The 23,153-nt window shown below is 38.4% G+C and overlaps 3 protein-coding genes and 1 long non-coding RNA gene across 6 annotated transcripts in view; 2 read left to right on the top strand and 2 right to left on the bottom strand.

The window, feature by feature from the left end:
* LOC148187391 (uncharacterized) overlaps positions 1–8,136 on the bottom strand; it is a 101,100-nt gene extending 92,964 nt beyond the window's left edge. The window contains exon 1 of the long non-coding RNA XR_015778767.1: positions 7,905–8,136. This is a non-coding gene — a long non-coding RNA (uncharacterized LOC148187391). The remainder of the gene's footprint in view (positions 1–7,904) is intronic.
* neff2 (neuronal intermediate filament family member 2) lies at positions 2,317–6,551 on the top strand. Its single transcript, XM_042500293.2, has 3 exons — positions 2,317–3,481; positions 4,083–4,207; positions 5,420–6,551. The coding sequence occupies exons 1-3, from the start codon at positions 2,474–2,476 to the stop codon at positions 5,478–5,480; spliced, it is 1,194 nt and encodes a 397-aa protein (XP_042356227.1). The 5' UTR covers positions 2,317–2,473; the 3' UTR covers positions 5,481–6,551.
* A 972-nt stretch (positions 8,137–9,108) lies between the features above and the next one.
* Positions 9,109–12,442, top strand: mrps26 (mitochondrial ribosomal protein S26). The gene is made up of 4 exons (XM_042500299.2): positions 9,109–9,480; positions 10,320–10,466; positions 10,543–10,666; positions 11,994–12,442. Exons 1-4 carry the CDS (start codon positions 9,260–9,262, stop codon positions 12,123–12,125), a joined length of 624 nt encoding a protein of 207 aa, XP_042356233.2. The 5' UTR covers positions 9,109–9,259; the 3' UTR covers positions 12,126–12,442.
* An 803-nt stretch (positions 12,443–13,245) lies between these two features.
* loxl3b (lysyl oxidase-like 3b) overlaps positions 13,246–23,153 on the bottom strand; it is a 30,850-nt gene continuing 20,942 nt past the window's right edge. For 2 of the 3 annotated variants that reach the window (XM_088087948.1, XM_042500286.2), the window contains 7 exons: positions 22,064–22,234; positions 19,949–20,108; positions 19,115–19,358; positions 18,035–18,150; positions 17,179–17,315; positions 15,198–15,309; positions 13,246–14,129 (listed from right to left, as the gene is read on the bottom strand). In XM_088087948.1, coding sequence (XP_087944074.1) covers positions 14,056–14,129; positions 15,198–15,309; positions 17,179–17,315; positions 18,035–18,150; positions 19,115–19,358; positions 19,949–20,108; positions 22,064–22,234 — 1,014 coding nt within the window. In that variant the 3' untranslated portion in view covers positions 13,246–14,055. Of the gene's footprint in view, positions 14,130–15,197; positions 15,310–17,178; positions 17,316–18,034; positions 18,151–19,114; positions 19,359–19,948; positions 20,109–20,955; positions 21,112–22,063; positions 22,235–23,153 lie in introns of all 3 variants that reach the window. The other variant, XM_088087947.1, reaches the window with a different exon arrangement.

Raw genomic sequence — 23,153 nt, 5'->3', positions numbered from 1 at the left:
AGTACAACAGTTCAGTTATCGCTCCTTCACAGATAGACATTAAACGTCAGACATCCTGAAGAGAAAGTAAACTACTTTCACTTAAAATACTGATTCAGTTATATTATATTATTATTATTATTGCCCCCCCTAATTTTCAGTTAGTCTACTTTAGTATACTAACTGAAAATTAGTTTAAAAAAATAATAATATCATTTTCTCAGGCACCAAAACACTCAGGCTACAAGGGATTTGAATGTTTTTGTGACCTTTTAAAAGTTAAGAAATCAATAAGTTTCATCGACCTCTACTGGCAACAACTAAGAGCTGCAACAACATAAACAGACCTGATTCTCCTCAGTGACAGTTAACCCCTTAGAGACTGTTTTGTGCATTTTCACACACTTTTCATTCTTCATTTTTCGATAATTGGCTGTTATGTTTGTATGTGTTCATGGATATGGCATAAATTTTGGCAAGATTTTGTATTTTGTTAAATCAGTGAATTTCCAGCTCAGCTCCTACAATAAGTCTAAAATATAAACTGTTACATTGTAACAATAGTTACATTCATACTGTTGTGCAAAAAATGCTCCATTGAAACACATACAAACTGCAATTTCTGATCCCACAGCCATCAAAGCCTAAAAATATGCATTTTATTATTTCTGGGTGTCATTCTGGGCTTTTGCCTTGGATTTTTTTTTTTTTACTATAATCCACCTGATGACGTCCTTTTAGCCATATTTGGCAAACTGAGAAAATATATGCTATTTTTACAAGGTGCACTGTCACAATCACTGTTATATTCTGTTTCTATGAATAAACATCTTCTGAAGAGGATGTACAATCAGACACTCAAATATAGTTTATAAGACAAGCAGCACAAAAGTGGAGAGGTGCCAAAAATCTGAGAAAATAATAAGTCAAGCACAAAGAGTGAAGATCACAATAGTGTTGAGAGCTGTTGCAGCTCTCAGACTGAATCCTAAATAAACACTGTGGTCATCTTGTGCTAGAAAATCATTCTCCCTTCACCGTCAGGGGTCACATAAGGAATGCTTGCAGAAAAGCAGCAAAAGTCAAATCCTGACACCCTCTCGGAGTCTCATGTTGGCTTTAAACAGACTGTCCTACAACCACTCTGAAAATATCCACCACTAAAAACGCGTCCTTGAGCAGAAATCTGAATCGATTCCTGTTTAAGAACATCAGCTCGACGACTGTTTTTCAACGCTGAGGATGATTTAAAGGCACCTTCTGACTCATCTCTGGGTGTTAAACAGCAGGAGCGTTTCTCTGTGTCAGCACATGCACGCTCTTCTTCGGTGGTGTCTCCCACACACACACACACACACACACACACACACACACACACACACACACACACACACACACACACACACACACACACACACACACACACACACACACACACACACACACACACACACACACACACACACACACACACACACACACACACACACACACTGTTAGGACATCAGTGACTCATCAATTTGCAATCTAAATAGATCAAACATAAGATACTCTGGGAATAACCAGTATGTAGGGCATCGTGAAGGGATATGTGTCTACTGAAGGACATTCACAGCAACACAGGCGATAATAACAGAGAGGAGAGGATCAAAAAGAAAAGTGCATCAGAAGAGCTTTATTTTCTGTGAAGTTTAAAGTAGCAAAAAAAAGCATGTGTTTAATGCTCAGTTAGCAGAAAAGGGTCTTGATATTTGAGCATGTGAGCTTATGTGGATCACTATTCATCAATATCATCATTCATGTATTATTCAGGGAAAGCAGCGGGCACTTATCAGCCACATCAATCTGTTTAAGTACCAAACAGTCTGTGTGGTAATTAATTATTCTCTATAACATTAAACCCTTTCAGAGCCTGTATGTTAAAGTAGATGCCCCTTTATGCACTATGCATTGATTCTTTCTAACTGGGTTGTGGAAAATACTTTGTTTCAAGTCATTTCACGATGTTTGCCCCAGTTATTCTCCACTTTTTTAAAAATGTGAATGTCTGTATCACTTATGAGACGCATTAAATAATGCACTGAAGGCGTGAAGTTGGGTAGCGTCCAGAAATGCAAAGAGTGATGACAGTGATTGACTGTGATGTAATTTTTAGATCAGATTAAAAGAAAATCTGCTCTACTGCATGAGCTTTGCGTGCCATGGCTGAGAGTGACTCTGAAAACCAACCCCCTCCCTGCTCACTGCAGCAGTCTGCTATTGGCCTGGTGGATGCTGACAGCACTGATGTTTCTCTGTGGCGGAGGGGGGGCGCCTCACTCTATAAAAGCCAGGGATCTGCAGCATCACTGAGCTGGTGCAGTGCAAAACGCCCGCTCATCCTCACCGATGGTGTGCAGAACAAGGGGGACATAAAAAAACCTTCTGAAACTAAAAAAAATCATATCCTTTTCTTAAACAAACCCCAAAAAAAATCCACAACAAAAAATTCATCATGAGCTACGACACCTTCTTCTCCTACCGCCGCCCTTGGGACAGCTACAGAGGCTCCCAGTCCACCACCAAATCCACCATGTCCTCCTCCTTCTACTCTTCACCTCGAGCTCCTCCGTCCACGAAGAGGATCCTGAGGCTGGCCTCCTCATCCCTGCCTGACGGCTCGGAGCGGATGGACCTGGCTCAGGCCAGCTCCCTCAACACAGAGCTGCTGGGCCTGCGCTCCCAGGAGAGGGAGCAGCTGGTGGACCTGAACGACCGCTTCGCCACCTACATCGAGAAGGTGAGGCACCTGGAGCTGCAGAACCGAGCCCTGCTGGCGGAGCTGGAGGCGCTGAGGCGGCGGCAGAACGACCCGTCCCGCCTGCAGACGCTGTACGAGGGGCAGTCGCGGAGCCTGAGGGCCATGATAGACTCGGAGAATGGGGAGAAGATGCGGATGGAAGCGGAGAGAGACTACCTGCGTGACGTGTATGAGCAGATGAAGGAGCGCTTTGAGGAGGAGGCGAGGAGGCGCATGGATGCAGAGGACGCCCTGCAGAGGGCCAGAGAGGAGGCCAGCAGGGCCGTGCTCTCCAACTGTGACGCCGAGGCCACCGTGGTGTCTCTGTGCGATGAGATGGTGTTCCTGAAGAAAGTGTTTGCGGAGGAGCAGGCGGAGCTGCAGGCCCAGCTGCAGGTGGCCAACATCAGCGTGGACGTGGAGGTGTCCCGGCCCGACCTGTCCACCGCCCTGCGAGACATCCGGGTGCAGTACGAGCGGCTGGCGAACAAGAACATGCAGGCCGCCGAAGACTGGTACAAGAGCAAGTTTGCAAGCGTGGCGGAGATGGCCAGCAAGAACAACGAGGCCGTGCACGCCATCCGGGAGGAGACCATGGAGTACCGGAGGCTGCTTCAGTCCCGCTCCTCTGAGATCGAATCTCTCCGGAACGTCATCGACTCCCTCAACAAACAGCTGGAGGACTTGGAGGAGACGCAGGCCAAAGAGGTGGCAAAGTACCAGGTGAATGACGGGTGTTTGGATCCTGCTCTGCATGAAAATTCACCCCAAAAGGGCAACAAATATGTGATAGCAGGTCCAGTTATCTGCAAACCTTTGCTCCAACATAATTTAAGAGGTGCTCATAAACCAGGAGAAAACTTCTCCTGCAGGGAAAAGGGCCAGATAAGAAAGTTAAAATATGGTGTTTAAAAGGTCCTGGCCTCAAGGCTGGACGCACAGATAAGAGAGAATAAAATTAATAGACTGCGAACAGCATGAAAGAAGACACTTGAAGTGCAGAAAGTAGAAAAACAGCAGAGGAAGCTTCTTTTTTCTTACAAGATGTAAATGTATTCTCTGCAGCAGCTACACCCTGCACATACTTCAGAGCTCAGCAGGAAATGATGACAGACTCACAGCAGAGGTGAAAATCTGCAAGGTGACTGTCTGTATAAACAGCAGCACACACAAAGAAGAGACCAGAGATTGTTTTGAAGCCAAATTACTTCAAGCAAGAATAATTTAGGATTAAATATTCATCCGAATGTTGTGGGAGTGCTTGTGTGAAGCATCACTAACTTTGACATTTGAAAATGAACGACTGTGGTCTTTTTATTAACAGATGAGGATAAGTGAGCTGGAGCGAGACATCACTGACGCCAAGCAGGAGATGGCGCGCTACCTGAGAGAGTACCAAGACCTCCTCAATGTGAAGATGGCTCTTGACATCGAAATCGCTGCGTACAGGTGAGATCTGACTTCTGCTTGTTAATCTTTACAATTCTGGGCATTTAGTTGCTCTCAAACAATTATAATTTCACAACTTTCTTTCAGGCAAACATGTTTTCAAGACATTGTCCGAGTTCAAGCCCAGTTATTACTATTATTAATGCTAATGCTGCTCAACAAAGGTGTTTTTTTACTCTATTTACATCAAATTCTGTTGATATATTATTTGTTCCACCTAACTGCCCAAAGGCTACAGGCGGAAAACAGCAATTGCACAAAGGTGGTACAATGCATCTCTCCTTGTTTTAAACAAGGTTAATGATTTATTGTGCACGGTCTCTGTCTAAATAAAATTACATTACAGTTCATTACATTACATAATAAAGGCCAAAAAACTCATCGTTGCAAAGGCTGTGGCTGACCAAACTGACCAAAAACTGGACACACAAGTCCAGCTCAATGTGCTCTACAAACAAATCTCCCAAAACTAAGTAGATTTTCCACTAATTTGAATTTTAAAACACACACACCCACACACACACACACACACTTTTGACATTCCTTCTTGAACATTTGTACCGATTTTTTTTTTGTGAATCATTATTGGACCAAGCTTATTAAAAGTGAATAAAGTTTGTTGATACCTCCTTGAGTTTTGATGATTTTGGGGGTGTGAGGCAGCACATAAATAGACCGGACTTTATAACCATTCAGCCAATATTCACGAAACTTGCAAGATATGTTCACACAAGTTATTGCAACATACACTGACAGATCACTCAGATCAACCACTATGGGTGCCAAAAATACAGGAAAAATGCTTGTGGCAAAACATAAATCAGACTCAAAGTGTTTGTCCAGTCATTACAGAACTTGCAGAATGTGTTTCAAAACATTGTTCAATGATGTGTGTAAATCCATTTTCAATTTTTTTTAAATCACTAAAAAACCACCAGTTTAAAACAAGTGCATTGATCTGGCACAAAATTTGGACATTAATCAATGACAGTTTGTTCAAACACTAATTGAATTGACCAAAGGGGAGCAACAGTGCTGCAGAAAAAGTAGGATTTTTTAATTTAATTTTGGTTTGAAATTGTAATAATGTATCATGGCTTAACTATCATGAGAATATTGTATCATGAGGCCTCTGATGAATCCCACCGCTAATTAATATGCACAAAAAAAAAGCACGGTGAGCTCCAGATAATCTGGTTTCTTTGTTTTCAGGAAACTTCTGGAGGGGGAAGAGATTCGTCTGGCTTACCCGTCCCTTCCTGCCCTAAACTAAAACCTGAAAGCCAGCAGCCTGGCATCGACCCGAATTCTTCACACCCCTTCCTTCATGCTCTAACCTGAACATCACCCCTCTCCCTCCCTCCCTCCCTCCCTCCCTCACCCCTCTGCCATCTTCCCCTAATACACTCCACCTTTTACTCCTCCCAAAACACAAAACCGCAAACCAAAGCTCATCCTTCTCAAGACAGACGCGCCCTTGTGCTAAACAAGAGGTCCCCCAGAAGTCCCCCTTCTTCTACACACGTTCTGACACCGCACATCAAGACGACGGCAAACAGTGAAACGCGGAGTGGCTGCGCTGCAGTAGTGACATAGCTAAGTCGGACAGCAGTAATGTTTTGGCTGAGTTTCACAAACGTTAAGGTCCGAGCAGCGGAGTTACTATTCGACTCCACCGATCCCTCTCTATGCAAACATTTGACCAATTGTTTGTGAAGGAGGACAAAAATCCCTTTTATCTCTGCATGCTTGGGCCTTATCTGTGTTTGAGGTGATGCAAGAAACCTGCATCAGTATTGACCGGGAACTCTACCAATCGATTACGCATTGTCCTGCACCCCTGGTTCTCTAGTAGCCTGTGAACCAGTAACCTTAAAAACTTTCTTTTCACTATATTAAAGACCCATTTTTGTCATGTTTAGTTGTTCTTCCTCTGCATTTGCACAAATATTACAAGTTTTGGTTTAAAAGCCAGAGTGTCTAGCCAGTCTGTCTATTTGGCCGGTTATTTAAATTTCTAATTTCTAATAAAACCGTCTTTTCTTGCTTCTGGACATGTAAATGCTGTGGAAGACTAATTGTTACTGGTTTCTCCTTCAACTCATGCAGTGTGTCTCACAGCTTATCTGCATTAGATTTGTTTTCTGTTCTGTGAGTTCATTCAGACCTAATCAATGAAACAGACAGTTAACTGCAGGAACTCCTTGTTGTTTGTCCGCTAATGTTAGATCTAAATGGTGCTTTACATCTGTGAAACTAATACAAAGTCTGCACCATTACACTCGGTGTACCTGTAACGGCCGGCAACAAGCTGAATAAACATATAACTGACCTGCAAATCAGACCCCTCCTCCTGTTTTCATTTGACACATGTGAGGACATTACGACAGGCTGAACACACCCACTGAGGAGAAAACTGCATTTCAGAGCGGCTCTGTAACTGAAACCGGCATCGGAAAGTCCTTCAGCACTGCCTAAAATACTCGATTGGGCAAATACGTCAGGCTATGCATTCAGCCGATTCTAGTAATTTACTGATAAACTTTAAAGTAGTTTCACACCCGAATAAAACGGCAGTTTTCCTGCAAAACAGTAACCTACAAATCAAGCTGCTCCGTGCAGCCAGCAGTGTTGGGTGGTTACTTTTCAAACGTATTGCAAACAGGTTACTGAATACATGCCCTACGACGATATATCTAAAGTATTCCATTAGATTACTCAAACTAAGTAACATACTCGAAATAATTCAGATCACTTTTGGATACTGAAGAATGGTCTTGCTGAGCTCATATTTAGGGACTTTTATTTAAACAGGACAGTGTCCTGGCTGTGCATCTCCTCTGCTACTGTCGTGCGGCAGGTCAACAAACCATGAAGGCTACGTGTCCGCTGTGTGCTCGGCTTTAAGACGTAACCACTTAAAAGATAGCTGAGTATTTGCTATCTTTCTTGTTTTTACTTTTTAAACAAAAAACACATCTTTCATATGGTATATTTACTGGAAATGACAAAACCATACAGCCAACGGCATGTACGTTGTGTTAGTAGTGTCACCTTCCTTGCGATATCCCTTCTGCCGGCTGCCCACTTATTTAGGTTTTCGCGATTCAATGAGATATCGTGTAGATAAATCCTCATTTTAACTTCATGAATCAGATGCTCTTTGTTCATCGTATTTTTAAAGAAATCAACAGAAATAATAGACACAGAGCAACTGACAAAAGTTCAACTCAAAAACAGCAGCGCAGCGTCGCTCACAGTCACTATAACTCAAACACAGTATTATTTTCGGTGTTATTTTTGTACAATTCAAATTGACAGAAGAAGATAAGAGGGAAAAAACACACATATATATATATATATATGAAATTGATTTAATACGATTTTCCAGCTTTTTGTCTGAAATGTTGCTTTTTGATGAAAATGCACAAATTAATTCATCTGTACTCACCACATCTCAGCCTTTCATACCCTCAGGTAATGAAAAACAAACAAAAAGATTATTAATTATCGGTTATCTGTATCTTATCGGCCACGAGAAGCTGGAAATTATCGGTTGAAATAATCATTATCGAGCATCACTGAATATTTTCCATGTGTGATTCTTGATTTGTGCGTCATTTGTTGTTTTCGAGGCTGCTGTAAGATTTCTCTCTGCAACAGTGAACAATAGAAAACAGACGTTCTCCTTACTTACAGCTCTCAATGTCACAGTGAACGGCACACAGCGGCGGCACTGCACCATTTCCCATCATTCCACGGTCCTGGCACGCTGACTGTAGCTGTAATGTGTTGGTGCGTCGCCTCAGCAGGATCATCAGTCACCGGGCTGACACCCAGCGTCCCACTGAACCCTGAAGAAACACAGAAAGTGCAGCAGTTTTCGCATTTGTTGTTTACCGCATATTGTGAATGTAGACAGTATCTCAGCAAATACAACAGTAAGTATCGTGTCACTGTTTCCTGTATGCCCCTCTATAAGTGCAAAATAAATTCATAAACAAGCAAATGTCGATGAAATGAAATATCTATCAATACTGGAAAGGCCAGGTAAGATGATTATGTTTTAGTTCAGAAAAATGTGATGGAAATGTTTGCAAACAGTGCATATTTAATTATTTAAAGCATCACTTGCATATTTAAAAATCACATTTCCAAATACTTGTAATATAATAAATAATTCTCTCAATGTAGAAAATTAACCGGTAAATTCTTTTTTTTTCTTTTTTTTGGTATGATTTCTCACCATTTCTGAGATCTTTCAAAGTACTATAATGGTAAATATCTAGAATAAATCCACAAAAATATTTGCACTGGTAATACTACTACTAACTCCATGGTCACAAACTGATATATTTAACATAATACAAGCATCATCACAGTAACTGATTTGTAATTTTATTTTATTTTTTTCTGTTTTACCATAAAGAGCCATCTCAACCGTGTGGTAGAAACCTATATTTAAAAACAACAAATAAAAAAATAATAAAATAAAAACATTGTCAGGGCATAAAAATGCAATAAATAAATAAAATAAAACAAAATAGTAAAAATAAAAACCCCATTGCTGTTTTCTTGGTGAGTTTAAAGGGTTAAAAATATATATTTGACATGCCTCCTTGTTTACGTCACCCCCTCCTCTCACAAATAACGAACAGTCCCTAAATTAAAGGTACCTAAACAAATGCTAAGCTAACGTAGCTATCTAGCTAACTAGCTCGGTAGCTAGCTATGCTCCGTTAGCTTACCGACTGGACGTTATTTCACAATAAAAACTGTTTTTGGAGACTCGTGAACGATGAAAAATCTCTTTAAAACTTCCTCGAGGAGCCAAATTGTTTTTAAAAAGTATTTTCGGCTCCTACAGATGGCGGTAGAGGCTAAACAGTTAGCGCCGATGCTAACTACTTCCTCCGGTCAGAGGACACAAACATGGCCGCCGCCGTCAGTCGGTAACGTCTCTGCGTCAAAGTGAACGTTAGATTAACGCAAAAATAACCGTAAAAACACCGACAGACCGAACTGCACCTGAAGTCTCACCTCGACACCGACATGCTCCAGGTACTCGGCGGGAGGACCGTCCCCGCGGCCCGGCTCCTCGCTCCCAGGAGCGCCGTGCTGGTGGAGGCGGTCCGGGGCAGAAAGTCCCGCACCGACCCGGTGGCCAAGTCCAAAGAGAACCGCATCAAAGTGCCGCCTCCGGTGGACCCGGTGGAGATGGTGGTCCTGAGGGAGAGGTTCTCGGAGTACCAGCAGATCATCAGGGCGCTCCGGTAACGTTTCATCAACAACCGTTTAGTAACGGAGCGGTCTCGTGCGCTCACGGGTCACCAGGTGTTCCGGAAATTTGTGTTTTCCGGCTCAAAACCTGCCTCCTGATAAAAGCAGCGCCGGAAACGGTCCCCGAAAACACCAGCGTTTATTTTAAAATTTAACATTTGTTTTACCTCGAGACTGTCGACATTTATTTCAAAATAACACTTGTTTTACCTTAAACCTGTAAAAATTTACTTCAAAATATAACATTTATTTTTACATTAAACTATCGAAATTTACTTCAAAATATAACATTTATTTTACCTTAAAACTGTCAGAATTTACTTCAAAATATAACATTTATTTTACCTTAAAACTGTCAAAATTTACTTCAAAATATAACATTTATTTTACCGCAAGACTGTCGACATTTATTTCAAAATAACACTTGTTTTACCTCAAAACTGTCAAAATTTACTTAAAAATATAACATTTATTTCACCTCAAAACTGTCAGAATTTATTTCAAAATAAAACATTTCTTTTACCTCAAAACTGACAATATTTATTTAAAAATAAACCTTTATTTTTACCTCAGAACTGTAAACACTTATTTCAAAATACATATATCACTTAATTTTAACCTATAAAAACTGTAAAAATTGTATTTCCAAATATAACTTTTTGTAACCTCAGAACTGTCAACATGTTTTTTAAAGTCTGACATTTATTTTACCTCAGAATTGTTACACTCTAATTAAAAATTTTAACTAAGAACTGCTAACATTTAATTAAAAACCTAACATGTTTGGGGGTGTTTTTTTGATTTAACCCTTTCTTTCCTCTGCGTTTGTCAGGTTTGAGTTTAAGGAGGAGGTGCTGCAGAGAAAGTATAATGAGGAGACGGGCTCCCTGGCGGAGGAGAGGGCGAGGCAGGAGTCGGAGGAGCATCGCGCCCTCATGGCCTTCAACGACCAGGAGAACCTCCGCATTCTCAAACTCAGGTAAAATTACGACGTGGAGAATAAAAACGACTTTAAAGGTCACCTGCTGCTGTTCACCCTCTGCTCCGTCTGTCAGGCTCCAGAGGATCCAGAAGGAAAACGAGGAGGCCGAGCGCAAGAAGCTGGAAGACGACATTCAGCGTGAACAAGAGATGCAAGAATTCATTAAAGAGAAAGAGAGGGAAATTATGAAATTGCAGGTATGAGTTTTTCCTCAATCTTTTTTTATCTTCTTCCTGTTTTCTCCCTCCAGACTGTGTGGACATTTAACCCGCTGAAGTTGGTTTGATTTCTTGCAAAAAAGAGTCTGTAAGTCAATCAGGAACTTCACAAGACACGACCCAAAAAATAGCATCAACTTAGTAAAAAAGGTAAAAGAAAATTAAAAAGCCAAAAAAGGTTAGATAAATAAAAGAAAACAAAAATCTCTCAAAAAAGAAAAAATATAATCAAATGTTGTTGGTTTTTTTTTGTAAAATAATATATAATCAGAATAATTCTGAAAATAGTTTCTTTACATGCTTTCTAGTGTTTGTTTTTTTAATTCAGGTCTATTTCTCGTCACCTTTTACTAATTTCTTACAATTTGTGGGACATTTCGTGCCATTTCCCCGTGTTTTCAGAAGAAATCTAATTACTGTGTTCAGAGTGTTAAATAGCTTGTAAAAAGTTTTCATAACGCAGCACAAGAAAAAAAAAATCATGGATTCAGGTTTCAGAGGGTTAATGTTAAAACTGTCAATTCTTCCAGCTACTTTTGCAAGTTTCTGTTGTCTATAAAGGAGTAAAAGTCTGACGTTTTTCATTAAAATAGCCTCCTGGTTATTTTCCTAAATATCAGTCTTTAACAGGATCCCTGCAGATGCTTATAAAAACATCTTAAAGGCAATCAATTCAGTAATAAATCTAAAAATAAGTCTCAAATTAATGTTTTAAAAGTCTTTAAATGCTCAGACTTTGGAAGAAGGATATTAGGATATTTTTTTCCAACATCATAAAATCTCAAAATAATGATATTTTTTTCTTTTTAAATGATTTAAATGAATTAAATTTTTACCTCAACAATCATAAACATGAACCACATCTAATCAAAACATATGAATAAAAATAAATATATGTTCATTGTTGTTTTTAAAAAACTTTTTTTTCTCCACTTGAGTCTGACTAACTTTTTAACTTGTTAAAAAAAAAAAAGAAAAAGGTTATACTTTAAGGTAAAAGTTAATATTTTGGCAAAATTGTCCCCAACCATAAGTAATATCTTTAAGTTATTTATTTTGTTATTGTAAAATTTGTCTTAAATTTCATTCCCTGCATGTGGGCTATTATCATTACTATTATTATTATCATTATTAGTTATTTAATTTTCTTTCTCACCTGTTTGTTAATTACAATAACTCATTCCTACAATAAAGTATATAAAAATGAATTTCCTGCAGCATTAAAGAATCATTTAAAGTCCTAAATCTTACTTGCCTCAAGCCGCAGGAGCCCTTTTTTAACTTTTTTTTTCCGTTCTCTTCACAGGAGGAAGCGAAGAACTTCATCACCTTGGAGAACTTGGATCAGCGAATAGAAGACGCTCTGGACAATCCCAAAAATTACAACTTTGCCATCGACAAAGAAGGACGAGTGGTCAAACAGACGATTCTGCAGTGAAACGCCACACCGACCTGTCCTACGTCTCAGAGGACAGATGTCCACTCTGGAAGCAGATTTCTTCAACTTCAAACACAGAAAACATTCAGCTCGCGGAGATCGTCGAATCTGTGAAACTAAGAAACATCGGAGACATTTTCGGCAGCAGTTAACATGCAGAAAATGATCGAAGTTTCATTTACTGCATTTCTTCATGATGTTCCTGCTTTATATTTTTCCTTATTTGAGTGCTGTATGTCAACATAACATGTTCTTTGATTATTAATGTCTTCTCATGACTGTCAAGTAAATTAATGTTCATTGGAGTTTTCACTAAATTAGTCTGAATCTTTTTTTTAAACTACAATTAAAATGAGATTCTTACTTATAGAGAATTATCCACCTACAGATCTACATATATATGCACATACACTTAACAAAAATTTACATGCAACACTTTTGTTTGGGCTCCCGTTTTTCAAAACTTAAAAAAGATCAGACTTTTTAATGCACTTTTTAGATACGTTTCTATCAAAATAGTTCAAATCTGTTATCCCAAAATAATCCATTCACTATGAATTATTCCAAAAACAATCCATCCGTCTGCCTCAAAACTTGTAAAATCTGTGGTCTGTTACGTTTCCACTAGAGATTTTGGGGCAAAAAAAATATATTCTATCTTTTTTTGCCCCAAAATCACCATCACTGAACCCACCAGACTCCATTTAAATAAACACAAATTTTATCTTCATAAAACACACTTAATGCAAAGTCCACAGACGCAAAATAAAACTCCCACAAACCATCCTGGGTGGTCTCCTCGCTGCTCCAACAATCCCAAACTCTGGTTTGGTTCAAATAAACCCTCAATTCATCCAGTCAGATGTGAACATATGCTGCCTCTACACACACTAAAATCACCGTTTTTTTAAATGGAGTCTGGTGGGTTTGGTGATGGCGATTTCGATGCTGTTTTTGGTTAACAAAAAGGATTTTACTCTTTAATTATCGTCTTTCTCTGTTGTCAGACACAATTTGAGCCTGTTTGTGACAAAAACAAAGACTTTTAGTGGATGAAATTAAAAAAATATCGGACTCGTTAAGGGGTCACAAGCCAAACTTGTGAAGAATAATTGCCATAAACCTTTAAGAAGTGTTTTTAATTCATACGTTTCTTAGATGCAGCAGTTATTAATATTCCTATCTGTTTTATTGGCGGGTGTGATTACATCAGCATACATACAGAAATTCGTGAGGGTTATTGTAGTTTTTTGTAGCATCTATGTTCTGGCCCTAAATGACTATTAATAATACATAAAGACTAAAGCTACAGATGATTCAGACTGACAACAAAACCAACAAAAAAGTCATCTTGAGCACCTTCATATAAGCAATAAATACATTCACAAATATTGTAACTGTGGAGGCAAAACTGTCTCAGTGAACTCTTTTTGATGTAAAAACCTTTTTCCGTGTCACGTTTTACTCTCGAAGCACCTGAGTCTCACGTCTTCTGTCCATCACACCCGGTATGAAGTCCCTCTCGGGACCAGTGAGACGTCCGCGGAGCTGCTCCTCCTCCTGTTCGTGCCTCCGAACGTGTTTGAGCTGATGTGAACACCTCAGGTAGTTTCAAACCTCTCTCCAAACTGGTTATAAAAAATAAAAAATAACTCCTCATTCACAACTTTAATATCACTCAGAACTATTTGTAATAAAAAATAAAGCATTAGCTCACATTAGACTGAGAAAAGAAATAAAACATTTGCACTTGAATATTCAAGTATAACAGCTCTGATATAAAAACACATTCACTGCAGGAACACACGGTTGGCTTCGCTCTAAATAATCCACTTTGGTACCTGAAAACAAAAAGCTTTTAGAGCTCGTGAGGCGTGTTTTTATTTATTTAACCCCCCTGATTCTGGGTTTCATATTTGTTGTGAAATTATTAAGGAATCTGGTTGTTCAGCTGTCCGGGGTATTTCTCAAACCTCCTCTCTGCCTCCTCACTGAACGCATCACCTGTCAGGAGAAAAAAATCAGTTAATAAACAGTTAAACAAGTTTAAGTATAAAAAAATACTCTGGCATTAAAAGGATACTTTTACTTTTTTAAACCACTAATATATTTCATTAGCATGATGTTGTGTAGAAATACAGAGAAAATAAATGTTTGATGTATTTTCACGGTGTTGGCAGGTTTAGGTACAAAAACTCTTGGTTATGGTCAGGAAGAGATCATGTTTTGGTTTAAAAGACCCAGTTTTGGATGCACAATCGCTGCTGAAAACAGAGCAATGTCTCACAAACACTTCAACACTTTTCATGTGACTTTCCCCGAAAACAGCACTGTCTTAAGTTAGAGAAAGAAAAAGTTTGTTGCACTATCCTGCACTGTCTTAGTTTCAAAAAATTAAAAAAATAAATAAAAACAAAACACTTTTCGTTGCACTATCCCGACAGGAAATGCAGCAATGCCTTTATGTTAAAAAAAAAAAAAATTAATAAAAAAAAAACATAATAAAAAAGACTTTTTGTTGCACGGTTCCCACAGGAAATGCAGCAATATCTAAGTAAAAACCTCAAAATAAAAAATTACATTTAAGTAAAACAGCTTTCATCGCACTATCCAGCCAAGAAATGTAGCGAGGTCTTAAAATCAAATAAAATATAATAAATAAAAAACTGCTTTCATCGCAGGAAATGCAGCGAGCAGGTTGGGAGGTTTTCTGCATCTAACGGAGACAGATGCGTAACCCCTGAAGCACCCCTCAAATCCTCCGCAGAGCTTCCTGTCCACTTAGACACGAGTAACCTGAAGTGTCGGAGACGGACAGCGAGAGGGAGAGAGAGGGCTGATACTCGCTGTACAGTACAAGAGTCAGACTGTGATACCGAGAAGCAACAAAAACTGTAAAAAAAAGACATAAATATGAGAAATAGGGGAGAAATGTGACTCAGCAGGACGCTCAGAGAGCGCCGTGACGTAAAACTGCTGCTGATACATCCACTGTGGATAACCGACCCTAAAACCCTAAAACCCCAAAATCCCAACGATCCCTTTAACCTCCGGCGGTTTCTGAGCGATTACCTGTGTGGCAGTTATGCAGCCAGATTCGATGGCCGTCATACTTGCAGTTACATTTCATGGCGTTGTTGGTGAAGTCGCTCTCGGCAACTTCGTGATTTGGATTGATCACAATCTGAAGAGGAGAGGAACGTGAAAGGAACATTTTTAAAATACGGCAGACGGAAAAAACAAACCCGTTTGTGGTTAAAAGCTGAGAATAATCCAGTCTGCCTTTCTTACAGCAGTTTAACCCTTTGAAACCCGAGCAAACTGTTTTTATTTCTTTCAAAGAATAACATGGGGTGAAGGCAATAAGTCACTTAAATGACCCAGAAATAAGGAAGAAAAAAATAATAATAAAGAAAGAAAGAAAATTAGCTGAAAATTTGCACAAAAACAAACAAAAACTCAGTCAGTTAAAACAACATCAGGAAGATGACCAGATAAAAACTGCTTAAAAATGATAATTCTGTAAAATAATTTTAAATACATAATTATGAAATTTACTGTAGTTCTTTTTTTTAATTATTTTTTTTAAATATTCTAAGTCTACCAAATTCTTGTTCAGTGCCTTTTCCCACATTAATCAAACTATTTTTTTAGGGTTGAAAGGTTTAACTATTTGTTAATAAACAGCTCCAAATAAACAGTTTATGTAACTTTGCGAGGAAACTTTAAAATCGAGAAACATCGACTCTCATCACCTGAAGTCCCCTGAAAACACCACAAGATGGCGCTCACGCTCCAAACGCTCATCACAGTTATTGATCTTCTCTATGATCAATATGAACGAAAACATCCGTTTCCCACCAAAATCATCTGAGGAAAATGTACAGTCTAACACGTGATGATTCCTGTCGGCTTTTCGTGGTGATTTTTGGTTTAATGGCAGAAAAAATGTTCATCTGGAGATGTTTGTGAAAATGTTTCAGGTTATATTTTCATCTGTGAATTTTATCCAATAAATTATTAACAAAGCGAGACGGAGGAATAATGCTGCCTTCACGTGCTCCTTTAAATATCGTATTTACGAGTTACGAACACACGAACGGCCCTCTAAAGTTTTAATTACGAGTGGGAAATTGAGATATTTTGAGTTGCTGAATTGTGACGTTTGCGTGACGTTTCAGGGCAGCAGAAAAGGCAGAAAGCATGAAAACAGTGTCGACGACTGATGGTAAAAAAAAAACATTATATATTTGGTTATTTTGTTCCTGTTAACTTTCATTTACTTTCAGTCGTTTCACATTTAAGTAAATTTATCTTTTAGCTGCAGCAAAAAGCAAACTTTGAACTCTAAAGCAGCCAGGCGAGTATAAAAACATTGATAAAAACGTTATTTTATAACACGAGTCATAAACGCATAAACATCAATGTTTGGTCAATAGTAAGAAACTTTTTAAAAATATTTATTCACATGTCAAAAATCAATTTTTGATCACATGGGTGAGTACAGTATTAATGTTAACTGCTGTGCATGTAGTGACCAAGATTAAATATATAAATATAATAAATATATAAAAATAGATTATACAAAATATAGAAAAAAAAAATTGATATATAAAAATACAAATAAACCAGAAACAGCCGTCAACCTCTTGTTTAAACGCTCTCAGCATTAAAACGTAACTCATCTTCGCTTTAGCTTTTCAGCCTCAAAGCTCACGAACACGAGGACGTCTGAAGAACGACTTCACAACTCGGAAACTACGACCCTCTGACATCACATGACCAGCATAATGACGCAGCAGAACTTCAAAATAAAAGTGTTTGTTCGTTTACAACATCTGACTTGCAGCAGAAAACAATGAAGTCAAACTTCATCAAACTTTTTAGCGCCGACTCAGTTTCATTAATTGGATTTTTTTCAGTTTTTAAGCACTTTTATTATGTAAATGCAACTTTTGTCTGGGTGATTATAGGTTTTTGGGTGATATTTTTAGCCCTAATAAACGGGACAGTATTTGCTTCGTGCTCTACAAATCGAGCCGCACGTGCTCACCTGCAGAATGTAGTTTCCAGGTTTGACGTCTGTGACGTCGATCCACTGGCAGTCGATGTCGTGGCGGTACAGATCCCAGCAGCCCACAGTGATGCCCTGATCGCCAAAGTTGGCGCACTCGTACCGTTTAGAAACACCTGAGCGGCAAAAACATTCACAGATTTTGAGCTGCATCAGTGACTCTGTAACAGCAGATTTAATGAACACGTTTAGAATATTTACATACGAAGAAATCCTGAGAAGTGACCCTTCGATTCTGTGGTATTAAATTTAGCAAAAAAAGGGTCGCTCTTTTCTAAACGTGACATTTGATTTACTCACAAGTTACACACATACACGCCCCTAACGCCTTAAAGATGGCAGAAAATACCATCTTTATTTGTGTCATTATTTTCACTTGTTAAAATCATTTGAAAACTGGGCAAAATCATGGACAAAGGGCATTGAGTAACTTCACAACAAATGATCCAAAAAATAGCAAGAAGGAAATCTACAAGAAAATTACCAGAAATTAGCACAAAAAAAAGTAAAATAACAAACACAGGGAATGATCTTAAAAAAGTAATAAAATAATTTAAAAAAACAAATAAATAATATAAATAACATTTTCTGTAACCTAACTTTAAATATATGATTATAAAAAATACAGTTTAATTAATATTTTTTCCTATTTATGTGATAGTTTTCTGATGATTCTCTTTTTTTAAGCCATTTCTTGTCTTTCACATTTTTGGTTTTTTTTGCAAATTGTAAAACATTTCATGCCTTCTCCTTCTGCTGCTGACACAACTGCTTCCGCTTCTCCAAACAAAGGAAATGGGAGCGTTTGGTTTGTGATGTGCAGCGTCAGACTCACCCTCCTGACAGTCTGTGTCCTCCAGACAGAAGCTGGCTTTGTGTCCTTCGGCCACTTTGCTGCCGTTGGAGTTGAGCAGGTCGTAGTGTGTGAAAATATCCATGCTGTGATAGTGGCTGATAATACAGAGAAAACGTACACATTTAGAAAAAAACTCAATTTCATAGTTAAAGTGGCATCACCTTTGAAAACTGTCAGCACAAAAAATAAGCACAATTTATCCTAAACCATTTTTAAAAAGTGACAATTCTGTCTTTATGCTTTAGAAACAGTTTGTATATTATGATTTTCTTCAGCTGTCAGATGCATTTCTGGATGAAACATGACGTTGAGTAAAGACTCCACAGCATGCATACCTTTTTTTCTGTTCTTTTTAAAATATTTTGAAAGAAAAACTGCTGTAGAACAACGCAGGAGGAGGACCTATGAGCACAGGGCTCATATTTCAAAAGCAAAGTGATCCTCCATGTACTCTGATATTACTGTGTATAATACTGTGTTACACGGAGGTTTGCTGAAGCTTCTCTTGTCGTGTGTACTGATGCGGCCTTAACAAATACTGCAGAGAAGTCTTGCACACGTTTCTTGTGCATTTATGTTCATTCGATCCCTGTTTATTTGGATACGCTGATGCTGTTGATTTATACCTCTGCATATTTCATACGCTTGCACTTTTGATATGTACTGAAAATAAATAAAAAATAAAATAAGGTAAAATTTAGATAACACAAAATATATATATTTGTAATTTTCTTGTACTTTTCTTACTGTTTTAATTTTGTGTTTAGAAAAAAAGCAAAAAGGTACACATACATTTTTTTAGCACTTTCTTGAGGTCATTTTCTTGTTTTGTTTATGTTTTTATTTTATTATTTTTTTATTTTTTTTTTTTGTAACTACTTTTTCCCACTTTTAGGCCATTTCTTGTTAAGTTGCTCATTTCCCTCATTTCATATTTTTTTAAAGAAATTGATAATTTGTTCAGGTTTCAAATTGTAAAAACTACAGTAATTTAAACAGAGCGTGCCTCTAATAACTATGTCAATGCAGACAAAAAGATGTTAATGACGATAATTTTACCCGTGGCAGGCGTGCCAGACCCACGAATGGCGCCCGGCCTTCGGTTTGAAGTCGGCCCGGCCGATGTTGTGGATCTGGGAGGAGAAGCGCAGCAGGCGTCGGTGTCCGTACGGCCAGTTGGCTTTAGCTGCAGACTTTGACAGGCAGTCCTCCTCGGCGGCGCAGTAGAGCATGTGCAGAGGGCGATCCTCGATGTAAACCGTCTGCTGCACCAGAGAGGCGTTCAGGACGAGGTCAGACGCCGCTGCGGACGGAGGTGACAGTGTGAGTTTTCTTCCTGGCCTCAGAGTTTCAAACATTTCCACTTGTTCCTGCTTTTATGTGATGTCATCCTTTTATTTTTTATTTATTACTATTTAAAAGTGCTATATAAATAAAGTTAAACTGTTGTATTTTCCTTAATTTATGCATTTTCTACATTCTATTTTTAGTCTTTTTTTAGTCAATTTTTTTTATTATTGTTATTATTATTTCTTTAAATTAATTTTATCTTTTTAATTGATCTTTTATCTATTTTATTTTAATTTATTTGTGGTTTTATTGCTTTTATTCCTTCTGCTGTTGTTGTTTTTTGCCTTTTTCTTTGTATTATTTTATATTGACATTATGTTTTGCATTATAATATATTTTGCATTATTTGTCCTCTGGTTTTAATTTTATCGTTAATCTTCTCGTTTCGTCTCACTTGTGCTCAGTAGAGCTTTTTTGGTGTTACGTTGTTGTATCTCCATATATGTATCCCATGTCTGCTTTTCTTTGATTTCCAAAGCACTTTGCAATCTCTCTTTTTTTTAAAGGTGCTATATAAATTAAGTCATTATTATTATTACTCACTCTCAGAGCAGATTACTCCCGCTGAAAACTTTGCCGCTGCTTTCTGGCAGCTGACCGTTTTGTGATGCTGACACTGGCTCAGAGACATCTCGCTTCCCGTGCACTTGACGCCGCTCATGACCATCTCCGTCACATTGCTGCTGTCCCAGTACCACGTTTCCTTAGAACATATGAGACAAACATGAGACAAACATGCAAACAAACTGTGTTGAACAGGAAATAATCCTTTAAACGGAGCTGCAGAGTTCAGTGTGTGACTCTGACACAGACTCTAACAGATGTTGGTGACTCATTTTTGGCATCTGTCTGAGGACAAAGTGTAACGCTGACTTTACAGTCACCGGAGGACAATAATATTCTGCAGAAACTATGTGATTCAATAATGGTATTAGTTACTGAAAGGCCTCTGAATTCCCACCACTATAAATTTAACCCTTTAAAACCTGAGCAAATTGGTTTCATTTCTCTCAAAAACATGGGGAGAAGGCAACGAGCAACTTCACGAGACATGGCCCAAAAGTTAGGAAAAAAAATGAGTACAATAATTGACTTTTTGGAAAGAAATATAACATCAAAATGATCAAAGAATATATATTTTATATTATATTATATTATTTTTATATTCACTCCTTTTAAATACCCTGTTTCACTGAAGCCAGCCTGATCAGCTTTGAGTCTCTGCTTCTAACTCTCCACAGAAACGGTTTAAAACAGCATTTTTAATTAAGACTTCCTTTCATGGAATAATTTGGAATTAATTTGGAAACATTAAACCCAAAACTTAAAAACTAGCCTCATCTCTTACCAGAAATCAAGTCAATCCCGTTTCTGCTTTGTAATCATTATTTAACGTCATGACGATGATCTCTCATACTATCTTTTGTTTTCTTTTTTTGGTGTGTGCTCGGTGCGTTTTGCTGATGGTGCGTGACGTTTATCTCGTAAACAACACATTTGTCCCACATGTCTCGGTGGAACAAATGTCTTCATTTTCTGGTCCTACTTACAGTGATGGCATGCATGGAGTATCCGAGCCCTAGCTGCCTGCAAACCACCATGGCTTCCTTTGTGGTCCAGCCTGTGCTGCACACTGTGCCCCACTTGGAGCCGACCTGAACCTCCACCCGGCCCTCATAATTGCTCCGACCGCCCACTATCCGGATCTGCAGACAAGTCCTGCTGGGAGTCAGTGAAGGGACACACTTCCTGTCCTGTCCTCGACCTGTCTGGGCTGAGACTAGTTCCTATACAGTCCACCGGCAGAGGAGGAGGTGTTGCTGAAGCAGCAGTTTGGTTAGACTTTTCTTGGCGTGGAGAGCGTTAACGTGGTTTTCGGGTGAGGTCACCAGTTGGCTTTAAAAGTAAGCTGCTTTTAAGTTTGATTAGAAACTCTATGTGAGTCTGTTTCGGTCTTCCCACATAATAAAGACCAAAACAGCATCATGTTCATCTACGTACTCCATATGGAACTTACAATGTACTGTCAGACAGTAATAACATACTTGCCAACCCTCCAAATTTGGCCTTGTGAAAAAAACCCTTAAAATAAAACAAAATACAACAAAACAAAATCATATAAAATACAATCAAACAAAACAAAATAAAACAAAATAAAATAAAATAAAATAAAATAAAATAAAATAAAATAAAACAAAATAAAACAAAGTAAAATAAAATAAAATAAAATAAAACTCTCAAAGCTCAATATTTTTCTGGGCGAGGACCTCTGAACCAGCTCCTTTGATTTTAAAATCCCCCACTTTTTGAGATCTCACGGTTGGCAAGTATGATTAATAAATGCATACGTGTTCAAGTATATTCTTCATATATACACACACTAAAATTCATAAAGTTAGTAATATTTTAGGAATATATTTTAGTGTTCTACAAGATCTAATAAGTTTGTAAGCATTAGTATGCTACACAGATACAATCTGAGAGCAGAAATATTAAATATATTTGAACACATATGCAATGAAATAACTGTATTAACTTTGATGAAATAATACTTTTTTAGTGTTCATGACAGTACATTATATTTGCAGATGTCAAATGTACTAAAAAGCTGATCTGCTCTGCTGCAGGATGTTAGCCTCGGTGGTGTTAATAACCTACTTTCAGGCCCTGGTTAGCGTAGCCCAGACCCAGCTGCCTGCAGGCCACCATGGCCTCCCTGGTGGTCCAGGTCTCTCCACAGATCAGACCCCAGCTCTCCGTCCCGTTAGAGTCTAATCCCAGCACCTCCACACGACCCTCGTAACGAGTCCGTCCTCCTGTGAGTCGGATCTGTGTGGAGTCGAGTTGTTAGGAGGCAAAAAGCAGAGCAAAGATACACAAGAGCTGAGCTGGATAAAAACTCTCACAGTCTAAAATCGTCAAGGTAACACGGTTTATATAAGGGGTCGACTGATATTGGTTTTTCAGGGCCGATATTATTTATTGGTAGTTAATGAGACCAATGACCGATATTTAGAAATGAAGCGCGTTAACAGTAAAAATCTGTCTGTCAATATTTAGAATTTGGAATACAACAAACTCCAACACAAAACTTTGTTTAAATAGAAAATGTTAACTTTTAACATCATACACAGCAAGTTGCGAGGAACTTTTTTTTTTTTTTTTAATAAAGTCAAGGGAAATTTTTAATTAATTAATAAAAATAGCTCCCTGGGGTTTTACAAAGTAAAAGTTCCTCCCATGCTGACACTTTCTTTGCACTTTTTAATTAATTAATTTGATCAACAATTAATTAAAATAAAGCACAGACACAGATAATCAGCAAAATGCTGAATATCGGCCCAATGATCTGTCGGCCCCTAGTTTACATGTATCCAAAATGCATATCCGAAATGAAATTGCACCCCTGCAGAGTTTTTATCCCACTCTGTCCAGCCTCTCTGTGTATCTACAGGAAACATGTGGGAGTATGATCTGGTGAAATGCAAACTGCAAGACCAGAAATACTCTCAGGCGAATTCACAAAAGGATTGAGTGGTTTTTGCGGCCGCTAAATCTGCACGAAAAAAACAAAAAGAGACTGTAGTTCTCAAAACACTCACAAAGAGAAAAGTGCACCCAGAAAGCTAAGTTTACACTACACAACTTATAATGTGCGTGCAACAGTCCACCTTTCACCCTTTTCTTTCCCTCTCTCTGTCACTTTCTATCTCTTCCTCTAAAACACTCACACACACACTTCAGAAAG

This window comes from Plectropomus leopardus, chromosome 14, assembly GCF_026936395.1.
Source record: "Plectropomus leopardus strain MGB_pleo_1.0 chromosome 14, ASM2693639v1, whole genome shotgun sequence".
Lineage (NCBI taxonomy): Eukaryota > Metazoa > Chordata > Actinopteri > Perciformes > Serranidae > Plectropomus > Plectropomus leopardus.
This window is presented reverse-complemented; position numbering and strand designations above follow the sequence as displayed.

Bases quoted from the DNA above. Each gene is read 5' to 3' on its own strand.
- neff2 (XM_042500293.2), top strand. From the start codon at position 2,474: ATGAGCTACGACACCTTCTTCTCCTACCGCCGCCCTTGGGACAGCTAC. The intron at 3,482-4,082 runs GTGAATGACGGG...TTTTATTAACAG, and splicing joins AAGAGGTGGCAAAGTACCAG to ATGAGGATAAGTGAGCTGGA. The intron at 4,208-5,419 runs GTGAGATCTGAC...CTTTGTTTTCAG, and splicing joins ATCGAAATCGCTGCGTACAG to GAAACTTCTGGAGGGGGAAG.
- mrps26 (XM_042500299.2), top strand. From the start codon at position 9,260: ATGCTCCAGGTACTCGGCGGGAGGACCGTCCCCGCGGCCCGGCTCCTC. The intron at 9,481-10,319 runs GTAACGTTTCAT...TGCGTTTGTCAG, and splicing joins CAGATCATCAGGGCGCTCCG to GTTTGAGTTTAAGGAGGAGG. The intron at 10,667-11,993 runs GTATGAGTTTTT...TTCTCTTCACAG, and splicing joins GGGAAATTATGAAATTGCAG to GAGGAAGCGAAGAACTTCAT.